This window comes from Phaethon aethereus (assembly GCF_964289735.1).
Source record: "Phaethon aethereus genome assembly, chromosome: 4".
In the NCBI taxonomy this organism is placed as follows: domain Eukaryota; kingdom Metazoa; phylum Chordata; class Aves; order Phaethontiformes; family Phaethontidae; genus Phaethon; species Phaethon aethereus.
Window position 1 is genome coordinate 2,332,670 of NC_138578.1, and position 13,285 is coordinate 2,345,954.

At 42.8% G+C, this 13,285-nt stretch overlaps 1 protein-coding gene across 1 annotated transcript; it reads left to right on the forward strand.

Annotated features, from left to right (window-relative positions):
- Positions 1-1,363: 1,363 nt before the first annotated feature.
- Positions 1,364-12,962, forward strand: NAAA (N-acylethanolamine acid amidase; the record flags this gene model as incomplete). The annotated part of the gene is made up of 10 exons (XM_081999767.1): positions 1,364-1,569; positions 2,268-2,432; positions 4,278-4,404; positions 5,196-5,286; positions 8,255-8,331; positions 9,641-9,813; positions 10,672-10,734; positions 11,329-11,395; positions 11,954-11,982; positions 12,887-12,962. 10 exons carry the CDS (start codon positions 1,364-1,366, stop codon positions 12,960-12,962), a joined length of 1,074 nt encoding a protein of 357 aa, XP_081855893.1.
- Between the last annotated feature and the right edge of the window lie 323 nt (positions 12,963-13,285).

A 13,285-nucleotide genomic window follows, 5' to 3' on the forward strand; every position in this document is an offset into this window, starting at 1 on the left:
AACGTGGACCTGTGGATTCTTTACTGCAAAGGTTGAACTCTTACTTCAGCCTTGACCGCTGCTATGGAGACCATTAACGGGTTCTTTGTACCTTACCCTGCCGCTAGTTTTAACAGAAACTTGAGCGAGTTCTTTATACCGCCCTTTGTCAAATTCTGTTTGAAAGGCATTTCCTTGTGGGGCAGAATAGGGTGCCACATGCACAGTACAATAGAAGAGCATTTGGTGGGATGTCTTCTTCCTTTCTTCTTAAGAAACCAGGTTAATATTGATATCCCATCTGGGAATTCATTCAGCTGAGGTATGTTATATTGAATACACAGTTGTATTCACTTTATTTGCTATTATTTGTGTATTTTTTGGTTTTGTTGTCTTTTCTTGCTTCCTAAAGCAAAAAAAAAAGGTTAGAGAGGCTTCAGGCAGCTGAGAGAGAAGAACATTTAGAAACTTTCTACAGCTTGGAATGTTACCTTCAAATTTGATGCTCCTGCTGAGGTGAAGGCAGGGATTGCCACTTGGAATGATAGCAATGATCTAGCTGGGTGGAGGATATGCAGCTGGGAGCTGGAGAGATGAATGGATGCAGAGGAGCTGTTATGGGGATGGAGAGTGGAGCAGAAGCTGCAGAGAGATCAGTCGGGGGAGGAAAGGGGAACTATACTATGCTCTTGGAAAAACAAACTTTCACCCTCTTGCCTTTTTTCCCCTAAACAAGTGAGCCCAGTTTCACTTCTTGTGCATCTGTCCAAAAACTAATGACTTCTGAAGGTGAAAGGGAGTTGTTTTCTTTGTGGTCTTCGACTTGAGGATGAGTTTCTCTTCCCTTTTCCCCCTTTTGTTTACAGCCTTGCAGTGGTGTCCAGCATACTGAGAGCAATTCCCCGTTGCGGTTACGTGTCTGGTTGTCTCCTTTCCCCTATTTCTAAAACTGAGAGGATGGGAGTGCCGATTTTAGACTACTGGACCAGCGGAAGCCGAGGGCGAGGACAGTCCTGCTTTTTTTGGGTTGTTTTTCCCTCCCTCTCTCCGTTCCTTCTTACTTCCCGTCACTCTCGAGCTGGCTGTGGGGGGGCTCCGTGGCTCTCCCCGTGGCAGGTGGGCTGTGGGGGGATGCTGGCCCAGCGAAGCGCGCTCGGCGCCGGCCGCCTCGCTCTTCTCTGAGGCGACGCGCGGGCGGCCGTTAACACCTCGCGACTGCCGCTCGCGGGCGGCCGTCACCGCCTCGGGGCGGGCGCGAGGGGAGGGCGGTCCCCGCCCACAGCGCCCGGGGCCGCCGCCATATCCCGGCCCTTCCCCTTGGGCCGTCCCTGGCCGGCGTGGAGGGCTGGCGCGGGGCTAGCTGGCGGCGGCCGCGTTTAGCGCTATGGGGTGGGCAGCGGCACGGGGGTCCCGGCTGTGGGGTCTGCTGGTGCTGCTGTGCGGGGCGGTAGCGGCGGCGGCGCCTCTCACGGCAGCAGCCCCGCTGCTGTGTAACGTGAGCCTGGACAGCCCCGCCGAGGAGCGGTGGCTGCCGGTGCTGCGGCACTTCGATCCCGCCTTTCTGCGCGCCGCTGTCGCACGGGTTATCGAGTGAGTGTGGGGCGGCGGGGTCGGGCAGCCTCCGCCTCGGGACGGGGCAAGCCCGGGCTGGGGTGTGAAATGGCCGCGGCTGGGGCGGAGGGAGCAGCGCCGTGCCCGCCGGGCCGTCAAGCAGCCCTTCCTCCGCGGTGGAGCCGCGTCAGGGGCAGCCCCGGTGGGGGCCGTGCCGGGAGCGGGCCGGGGCCCGCTTTTCCTTTCTCAGCGCCTTGGAGCCCTGGTGGTCCCCGCCGGCTGAGCCGCGGCTGCGGGGCCTGAACGACGAGGGCGAAGTGATGCTGCGTGGCTGCTGAACTTTTCGGAACTCAAAAGTTCGTTGGTGTTTTCTTATGTTGTTTTTTTTAACGCTCACTGAGCACCACTGAATTACTCATACACTTAGGAAGCGCTCAGAGGATGGACTGGGGAGATCCTTGGTAGGAGTACAAAAACCCCGCAAGCAGGAAGCCCGTGCTGAACGTTTCGCTCGGGTTGTGCAGGCTTCTTTGGGGACGTGCAGAAGCCGATGAGATTTGGTGAGGGATGGGATGTGGGGATGTCCGATACAGTGCAGATGAGCCTGCTGATGGGAGGTCGGCATCCATGGGACAGGCTGATCAGAGAAGTGGCAGACTCCTTGGGATCTGACTGCCGAGTGTAAGTTGCAAACCTTTTTGTCTCTCTGAGCTAATACCTTTTAGTGTATTTTGCAGTGAAAGCGTACCAAAATGGGTCCATGAAGTGATTCGGCCGATAGCAGCAGAACTGGAGTTCATTATGCCGCAGCCCTTTGTGGGGGAAATTCTGGGACTCTGCAAAGCGCTGGGAATAAGTCTTGGAGATGGAGTCCTGCTTAACTTCGCCTATGAATCTACCGCGTAAGTGTCTGGTACTTACAGAATCTGGTAGAAATGGGCATGGAGAATAATTTTAGTTCTGCAGGGAGAACGCGCAAAGGCTGGTGACACATGGCAGATGATTTGCACGGTTCGTTCTCATGCCATTTCGTACGTTCAGCTGCAAGGTTGCATTCTCGTTAGGCATTTTGTATCTTGAATTGAACGAGAAATGCAGAACAGTTATTTTAATTTGTTAATAAAGTTAACGTGTAGCTGTAATGTTTTTGCATATGTGTATCTATATGAATGTATAAAAGTATGAAAATAACTTTCGCTATTAAGGAAAGGCTGTCTATTCAAATTATTTGGGTTTGTTCACCTCCTAAGCTAAGTGTAATGTATTTGTCGTTTAAATTGTCTTTCAACAAAAAGGAAACTAGAAGAATTAATTGCTATGTAATTAGTTGAATCATTCATCTGAGATAACATTGCTTCCAAACCGTTCTCTGGATGAATTTTCACAACGACTACATAATGTAACTTTTTGATTTGCACAATGCAAAAAAGGATATAGTATCTTTTTGACAGCAAACAAAACCTCAGTGGAAGAAAATACTCAGTTTCGCTGTCTTTTTTATTTGCCCTAGAAGCATATGCAGGAGAATAATAAACACTTGATGTTGCCTGTGGGGATCCCAAAAATATTTCTTCATGTAGTTTTTAATAAAAAGAGGTGCATAGTCACTTGTACAGGTTTTGATTATTATTTTTTCTTACTGTGTGATACTGGGTAAAAGAGATCTTTTTTTAAATAAGAATTATTACCTGAGAAGATAGACATTTAAATGCTAGTTTTTTAGTATTTCAGAGAGGACACTTAGCATTCTGAGCCCTGGTAAGGCCCATGAAATTTTAAGTTTCTCAGCTCTAACGATGCCAAAGAAAAAACATCAACCAGGCACAAACTAGTCGTCTGCAAAATTTTTTGCCTTTACAGTTTTGCAAGACAATGCTGTGCATCACTGGAATGACAGACTCATCACTCAAAAGCAAACAAATTTTGAATTCCCTACTAATTCAATATGCTTAATAAAAAAGCCTGTTTCAACAAAACTGAAACTTATTAAAACAAGAATTTGACCACACTTCCTCTTCTAAAGAAGAGGTTAGACTATTATTGAAATGGCTGACTTGGACAACAACTGATGTTTTCATCAGTTTAGAAGGACTTTGTCTGAACTTTTTATCTAGTTGTGATTAAAAATATAAATGGAGGCCCAACTGAAATGAAATGATCTATAATTGTCAAAGTGAAATGCAGAAAGTTTCAGACTGATACTTTGTGGACATTTTTAGATGTTAGCTTTTCATCTCGATTTAGAAAAGAAGTAAAATAATTACATTTTTCCCAAGTGGAAATGCTGCTTCCTACCTGGTCTGTAATATCTCACCTGTTGAGGACAGTAGTGGGGCTTCTGACTTTCCGAACTGGGTGGGATCTGATAACTTAAATGTTTTACAGTTCTGTATGTTAGACTCTGCGGGAAAGGACTTGCCTTTATGAATATCATGTATAAATTGTATAGGACATTAGTGTTGGGTGGTTATGCAGAACTTCAGTCAAACCTTCCTGTCCCATCTTTTTTTTTTTTTAATTTGAAATCAGAACCTGTAAGAAATTCTGTCATTCTGTTCTCTCAGGTCAGGAAGCGTAATTGTATAACACAAGCTCTTACTTGTATGCTTACATAAGTAAAATACGTTGCAGAAGATAAACTTGGTTACTCCTTCTGAAATGTTGAGATCGTTCAACTAGACTGTAATATTGAAAGTGTTAACATAGCTTTTTTAAAAATTTTTTTTTTTTCCTTTTTATGTTTGAAGGTTCTGTACAAGTATTGTCGCTCAGGATGACAAAGGAAACATATACCATGGTCGGAACCTGGATTACGCTTTTGTCGATATATTAAGCAAGATTACAATTGATGTGCGGTTTATAAAAAGCGGGCAGGTATGATCTGTGGTTGACATGGCTGGGTGATGCTCTGTGAAGGAATGAGGTATGGTCATACAGCTGCGTAAGGCAGCAGGATTCAGTGTAGGAATGTGGTTCCCATCCCAAATGTACTGGATTATGTGTGCACCACAGTCACTTTCCCTAGGAGTGTGGGATGAATCCTGGTTTTCTCTGCTTTCTGGATATCCAGTTTGTGGTGATAAACTGGAACAAATAGAACAGCATAATCTGATATCTCAAGGTCATTATTTGGAAGGAGGTGTTGAAAGGAGAAAATGTTGAGATACTAAAAAAAAAAAGCGTACTAGAACATATGAATATAGCAAAGAGATAAGTGTTGGCAGGAACTGGTTCTTTATTTTTCCTACGGCCTTGTTAATTTTCATGACCAACATGTGTATTTTAGTTAATTTTTGGAAATTTTCATCTAGTTGCTAGAGCAGTCCTTGTTACTGTGACTTTTCTTAATATTCAGTAGTCTGTTTTGCAAATGGAGAATTTTTTGTTTGTTTCTTGCTTGGCTACTTGCTAGCTTGACCAAAGCGTTTGTAGCAGTGTCTGATTGTTAACAAATGAAACACAGTGAATTTTGGTCGTCAGAGTCTTTTTAGAATTTAATTTTCAGGTTTTACTGTAATTTAAGGCAAAGTGTTTTATAACAACTTACGTATTCAGGTCACAGAAAAAAAAAAAATACAGGATGCTGCTTCAGAATGTTGTCTGTTTTTTTTTTTTTTAGTGTTCTGGTCCGGAATGCTAAAATACCGCATGTTTCCTCATTTCAGATAGCATATCAAGGCACCACGTTTCTTGGTTACGTAGGCTTATGGACCGGACAAAGTCCACACAAGTTCACAATCTCCGGTGATGAACGAGGTAAAAAAACCTCTTTTCCACACCTGACGTTATGTACGCTGTTTCAGTTGATTGCTGCCTGCTCTGGCCCTTCTCTCACATTCTTCCAGAGGGAAAAATACACTTAAGGTTGCCAGGAAGGAGCTGCAATTGAATGACTTCTCTGGGCCTCAGGGAGTGAAAGCACGCACGCTGCCAGTTTTTGGCTGCTGCATAGGCGGAGACATTTATTTGTCAGCACAATGTCACCTGAGCTTGAAAAGTGTCAAAGGAGACAGAGGACCTTGGGGAAAGCTATATGAGGCAAATCCATGTGGTCTGTTCACGAGACACAATTGGAGATGGCAGAGTAGGGGTCGAGAGAAAGAGATGCTGTCGTGTATAGCAAATAAACGGCTGCTTTCCTAGTTCTCAAGTCCCTTCCTCTGTATTCCATATTTCTCTGTCCCCATAAGGCAGCTTTAAAGAGAACATGGGAAGAGAACTGTAAGACTGAGCGATCTAGGGGAGGGGCAGGAGGACTTGAGAGGATGCCTGGAGGTACTGGGAAAGCAGCTGAGGAAAGATCTGGTAGTAGAGGGAGGTTGAGAGGTGTCGCTGCTGAGAACTAAAACTGGACAATAGAAGGGCTTGTAACTGTCAGGAAGGCAGAGGACGGGTCGCTGCCTTGTCCGTCAGCACTTGAGTTTCACAAATACTGACAGGTATGCCCAACTCAGACCTTGTTTTTGTTTGTTTGTTTGTTTTGAAGCACTAGACACTTGTTGCTTTTCTTCACTTGCTGTTTGTTAGAACTGGAAACAGTGTAGTCCAGTAGAACCGACATCTAAAATAAATGTTTATGTTTCACTTGTGATTGTATTAAGCAATTTTTCTTTTTAATCTTTTCTTTTAATTTGGACAATCTCCTGCTTTCAAAATTTTTTTTAGATGTTACACAAACACTGTTCACTGTATACATTATGTTCATACTCATTTTCTGTATTAGTAGGGATTCCGCTATGGAGCACATGAACCTTTTGATTCCTGTTTCCTTTGTTAAACCTGCCTTGCATTCGCTAGATTCTTCCCATAGTTTACACTCATTTTCTTAAGAGCCTGCTTCTGATGCCAGTGTAGTTATTTAATCCTTTCAAAACTGGAACGTCCTGGGCTGATGCTCAGAGATGCAAACTGCTTTTAGTTCATACTAACATCAGCTTGGAAATAAGGTCTTAAGTCTTAATTGAATCTCTGCAAAAGGCTTGATTTAGAAAATCTTGCAGACCAAAGTCCTGTGTCTGTGAACAGGGACAATTTAGGGACAATTCAGGGACAAAACCAGTGCCGCCCTGTTCTCCCTGCTGTTTCTCAGCAGTGTGCTTCAACCCTCAGTATAAGGATTGTCTGAGACAACTGTGAGGCGGTTTAGTCCGTGCACAAACCCATTCTATTCTCCCGTTTCTGACAGAGGAATCAAGTACTGCAAACTTCTGTGTGAGATGGGCCCCTCTTGTCCGTTGGGAGCTGATGTGCTGTCGTCCACCTGCGTGCCTTGACTTTAGTCACTTTTTAACTACAGACAACAGTAAATAGCTCAACAGATGCTGCGCTCCTGTAAATCAGTTGTTGCTGACTGCTTGCTGCTTTATCTGTTACTGTACAACTGAGCTAAAAATTTAGGGAAATGAGCATGTGAACTACAGCTGGAAAGGGGGATGACTTTAAATTAGGGTGAAGGTCTATCAAGTGACAAGCATATTGTTTCTGCTGGCTTGTTCTGCTTTTGGCATATGAATAATTATAAACGACCTTCTGTTTTTGTTACTTCTCCTAATTTTCTCCAGTAACATAGAAACACCATCGCAACTTCTTTTTTTTAGCTGTTTCATGATTTCTGTGTAATTCTTCCTGTTGTTGTAATGTTTTGGTACGATGAATAATGAGGTGATTAATGCTAATGTTTGAGCTGACAGATGTAGACTATTCTATTATGTGAACAGACCTGCCATCCTTTTGGAAATATATGTCACAAAGTGTTAGTCCCTGTTACAGTCACTTTTGACTCTTCATTGCTTATTATTCAGCTATGAATAAAACCAGTTTAAAAACCGAGCAGCTAGCAAATGATCAGTACTGAAAGGAATGTGATAGTTTTTGATTGACATTGCTAGCTCTGGCAAGTTCTGAGAAGTACTGTGTATTCTCTGTACAGTGGTGAATGCTGTCTTCTTTATTGTCCACTGTACTTCATACTCTTGACCATTTTTGGCACCCTGTTATGGCACTGGTCGCAGGAATATTGTACCTTTCAGAAGACACCAAAATGCAAAGATAATGATCCCTCCTGTCATTACAGGTCTGAGATGCTTTCTGGAAAGCAGGGATGTTCATCCAGCTGCCGTGGCGGAACTTAGTTGAGATTATGTTGTCTCTTCATATGTCACCTGTAGTTTCACCTGGATGTTATGCTCTTTGTTAGCCCTTCTCCTGAAATGCGGATATTTTATGCTGATAGGTAGCTGCCCTTTTTCACAGAGGTGTTAGCTTTCTGTGGTACTTCAATATCCACATCTAATGACACAGAAAGCTGAGCACTGGAAAGACAAATTTTGTAAAAGGAGAGCTTGCTAGGGTATGTTAGCCTGGTTATGGAGCGCATCCTGCATATTTTATGTATCGATATCGGTCAAGTAATAGAGTAGAAGAGGAGCGTTGTGAGGGTTCAGTGCTGTAAACGGTGTTGATAAGCTCAAGGTGGTAGAGGCTCCGACTGCTTTCAGGTGGTGTGTGCTTTGTCAGTTCTGTATAAGCTGCCTAAATTTGATGGTTTTAGGATAGTGGTATAGTTAGAGAATTAAAGAATTTATTGCACCGCTCTTTTGTAATGCAGTAGAGGGAAAGATTGCAGAGCTAGAGATGGAATATGGAGAAGAAAGGAAGACAGGAGGATAGGCTTCACAGAACGTACGTAACATGCATGTGTAGTCATTTCTTTTTTTTTTTCCAGCGGGTGGTAGATGGTGGGAAAATGCAATAGCTGCTTTCCTTAATCGGAATTACCCTGTCAGCTGGCTGGTCCGAGATGTAAGTGCACCGAGTTTATTGTCTCATAGTTCACAGTGATGTCATTTGTGCTTACAAACTCCTAGTAAATGTGGTGTTCCAACTTTTAGTTTCACAAAAATATCAATAAATGGGTAAGTAAATGCATTTTGTAAGAGGAGATAGGCATTGTCCCCAGATGGTCAGTGGTGTGGATGAGAGAGGCAATTCCAGTCCTTCAGGGGGGCAAATTTCTAATTGATGCCAAAAGGTCTTTGAGAAGCTGTGCAAAGATTTCCTTCCTAGGGACTATTTTGGCTAGCTGTGGTTTGTAATTTAACAAATCGAGGAAGCTGCACGCTTAGATGCTTAGTATCTGCCCCGGTGGTTATTTTACACTACATTTGATACGTTACCATATTAAAAATGCAGAGCTCACTAGTGAGCAGAAGGAGTTAGCCTGGTGTTTTGTATAGCACATATTATGAATACTGTGTTAGGGTACTACTAAGATAAAACAGGTCTCCTGCTTCGCAGATTCCTGAATTACAGTAAACATGACTGATACGGTTTGTAGGTAAACTCCCTGCAGAACTGGAATCTCTGCTGGAGACTTTGTTATTCATATGTTTTGAGATGTGTCTTAAGTCTGTGACTAGAAACTACTAGCTGCAGTGTTGCTGACAGAAATAATTAATTGTTCTCCAGGGCTTCTCCCATCTTTCTGAAGAATTTTGTTTGATGCATGTTCTCAATCTTTGTTTTTAGTTCCTGCACAGCCTCCATTTTTAAAGATGTACTTCAGTAGGTTGTGGCCCCGTGCCTGAAAACAGTAGCCTCACTGGCTGCGGTGACGTAGTTTTTGCTAAGTTAGTCACCTGGTTATGGCACGAGCAAGCCAGGCTTGCTGTCAGCAATGCCTCTGTCTTATTCACTGGTGTTACCTACACTGGCAAGACAAAGACATGGAGTGGGCTTTTCCCCCCTTTCATCCACTTTTATCTATCCCATTGTCTTTTGAATGGCAGACTTCTTAGTTTTTTTCACTTTTCACCATACGCATGCGTACATATGTGTGCGTATATGTCTATGTATATTTACTGTTTCCTTTGAAAATTTGCAAAGCTGGGATTAATGAGTTCGTTTACTAGTCATACACATTTCATGTTCATATGCTAGTCAGTCTGGAAAACTATTTTCAGAGAAATATTTTCAAGTAGTACTTTACAGTCAATTGCCATTTTCAATCAAAGCTGGACCTTTTCTTCTTTTTAAGATGTCCCACTGCTTGTTTTCGTGCTTGACTGTGCTCTGTGATCTTCATTTCACTGTGATCTCCTTTTTGCATTAGACCCTGAGCAAAGCAGAGGACTTTCAGTCAGCTGTTCTCAGACTAGCTGGCATTCCCATCATTGCTGAAGTTTACTATATTGTAGGAGGTGTATCACCCAAAGAAGGCATGGTCATAACGAGGAATAGAAGAGGGCCAGCAGATCTCTGGCCTCTTGATCCTTTAGGTGGAGCGTAAGTAAAAAGAAATGGTGTATTTTGGTTTTTTGTATTTTCTCCTGAGTGATAGGCAGGCTTAGTGACACAACTTTCTTGAGACATCTTGGGCATCTCTTACTGGTGTTGATAGCTGGACACGGAAGGCTTGAAAGCCTCAGAAAGGAACCTCAGTTCCTTCTCTTTGAGAATGAGTCACACCACCTTGTCAGGTTACGGTAGTCCAGAGGGTCAAGGCTGGAAAAAGCATTTGTCTGGGTTGATTTTTTTCTTTTTTTTTAGCCAGATTCCAAAGGAGACAAGACTTTGAGGGCTTTTTCTGTCTGTCTGCCAGGTATTGCACCAGTAAATTGAGCAATTCCAAATTAGTTTTGATCCAATGTGCTAGAAGCGCTGAAGGCTTAAAAATAACTGTCCCCATCAATTTTGTGAAATCAGCAGCTTAATATATGAAGGAGATCCTGAATAGTTGCCTTGCGATGGAAAGGGCACTTAATGCATACAGTCAGCCAGTAAGTACTGGCTGGGCAATAGCCAGATGGCCTGTTGGCTCTGTGTACCCCAAACTGAATGCTGCAGGCTGCATCGTACGCACACCCGTAAGCCATTCTCTGATCGTGTCTTTAAAGCTCTGATCTTGCTTTTATTGTAGTCAGCACTAGTTTTGTCGCTGACGCCAGCAGGAGCATTACTTTGTGGTGAAGGCTGCTATGCATATCAACATAGGGTCCCTTGGGCTTGTGAGAGATGGGAAAGAGGCTTTTGAGGGAGGGTTTTCTTGTTTTGCTTTTGGCAATACAGAGATACCGATTCTTGGCCTTTATTAATTACTTACTGATTTGCCTTTTGCTTTTATGTTTGTGTGTTGTGTTATAGGTGGTTTCGTGTGGAGACAAACTATGACCACTGGACTACCCCTCCTCCTTTTGACGATCGAAGGTAAATTTAGTTGGAGCTCTGTGGTGAGGTAACACTTTTCTTTTGAAAAAGCTTGGAGGCTTGGGTGTTTTCTTCTCTGAGCAGATGTTAGCTTGTTGAGCAGGCAGCTCATTCAGTTTCTGTAATGCCACTCAAAAGGGAACGGATAAGGTAAGGAGAGATATTCACATATGCCAGAGGAAAGTCTGTGTGGCATTGAATGGCATAAAAGATGAGAAATTGCAAGGATAAGGCAGGTACCAAAAATGGCTTTATAAAGCAAAGTTTATTAAAAGTTAAAGCATTTAGATTCACAGTGAAAAAGTATTTGAATGCACTAGGAAGGTGCTCGCAGACCCCATACAGTCTTTAGGCTGCGTAGGATGCAAAAAGCTGTTGGAGGATTCCCCTGTTGGTCCTGCACTCAGTGGTGTAGTAATAGAGTAGCTTCTGCAATGTGAGACTAGATTTTTAGTCACACAGAACTCAGGACTATTTTAGGCCAAAGCAAGCATTTCAATGTAAAGGCATTTAGTGAGGAATGTTTCACATTGCTGCTCTGTAGCCTTTGGAACAGTAAAGTGTGTTTAATGATACTGCGTTGTTTTCTTGCAGAACTCCAGCCATCAAAGCTCTCAATGCTACTGGACAGCAGAACATCAATTTTGATACACTCTTTAAGGTATTTCTTTTAAGCTCTGCACTGTGACGTTGTCTTAAAGGTCTTTTTCGAAGCAGAAGTGCAGTTGCTTTTTTTTGTCAGGGATTTAAGAACTGTGCAAGGAAGGCATAGTGAAAAAGGTGTACCGCACAACTGCCTCTGGAGAGTTTAAGGCTGCTAAGTTTGTTAGAATGTTTCTGAACGCCCTTGTAATAGTCTGCTAATCCAAGTGGAAAGTGCTCGAGGTGAATCCCATCACCGTGATCTTTGTGCAGTTCCTTATTTCAAGCTCAATTACAAATATTGTGGCAGGTAGATAAAGCGTTAAGACATGAGTGATATTTACTTATTTACTCTAGTTAGTTTTGAGAACTTAAATGTTGCTTATTTCAGTGGGCTGCTTAAAAAATATTTTTCTAAAATGGTCTGATATTTTAAAACAACAAACCCAAAACAGCAAGAGAAATCCTTGATTTTGCATTATTCCTTTTCATAACTTCATCCTACTGTTGATTCTAAATAGCCTTTTAATTCCCTCTTCATTTACCAAAATGACAACTCTTCAAACTTTCTGTACAGGTGTTGTCAGTGAAGCCAGTCTTAAACAAGTAAGTATTAGATTCAGAGATGTTAATCAGGGCGTCCTGCCATGTCTCAGGCCACTTAAGTCAATCACAAACTTCCTTAGGATCTTCCTATGCATCTGTCTGAATATTTTGTGTTTTCCCAGCTTAGATTTCTGCTTGTGCATGTGGCAGTCTTTTCACTTCCACAGCATTTTTCCTCTTTGGTCTGCCACACTAGCCAAGAAACTACACTTCCTTAGGCTCAGTCTGGTAATGGGAAGTTCCTTTGTAGCAGTGAAATTAATGACTGCTTAGGGGAGCAACTGGACTTTTGCCAAGTCATTTGTGCCATTCTCAGGAGTTTCTGAAGTAGCGCTGCTTGATGTGTAGAAAGGAAAAAAATATTAAATGGGGACGCAGCTTTTAGGTACCCATTTACTGGATTTTTAAGAGAGATTAATTTCAGCATACCATTACTGTTCTGCATTATTCCATAAATGGCACCTGCGCAGGTTATGCTGTTGTGTTTTACTTCTATAAGGAGCTCAGTATATTCTCTGGATCAGTCATTTGCATTAGAGCTTGGCAATGGCTTCTTCAAAATTAATGCCATGACTTCCTCTCCTCTGTCTTAAAAATGTGAGGAAATTGGAAAGGAGAAGATTCTATCTGTGTCACGGCAAAGATTAGCAGTACTAATATTTCGATACAGTGATAAAATGGATGTAGAGATACAGTTCCTGTGCTGTACGAACTGGGGAAAAAATACTAAAAATTGTGCCAGCAGACTTCATTTTTATCAGCTTCTTTCCCGCTTGTTCTAACCGTTCTGTACCTAAGCAGTGCGTATGTTTCCACTAAAAGTTGCTCTGCTGCTTTGCTAGTTTTATAAATTAATCGTCTTGCCTTTGCAATGTTGGTCACTTTCTTCCTCTTTCCCTACCAGTAACACAGTGTATACCACAGTAATGAGTGCTGCACTTCCAGATAAGTACCAGACATGGATCAGAACTGCCAAGTGAAGAGGTGTAAGTAGCATGCTGGTACTCCTAGCTACTTGTACTGAAATAAAAATTTCAAGTGAAGAGTCATTGAAGGACAAAGCACTGCAGTGGCACTCAGGTGACCTAGTCTGAATTCCTTATTCTCCCCTTGGTTTGATTGTCGACCTTGGGTAAATACCTTCCCTTGTTGTTTTAGAGATAAAGTATTGACTTTCCTTGCAAAACTCTTGGAGATAATCTTAGGAAAAGTGCTTTATCACAGAGGAGAGTGTGGGTGTTGCCATGACCTACGGGTAGAGGTTCCCTCTCTGAACGTTTTAGGTGTTATTTTTACCAGCCCC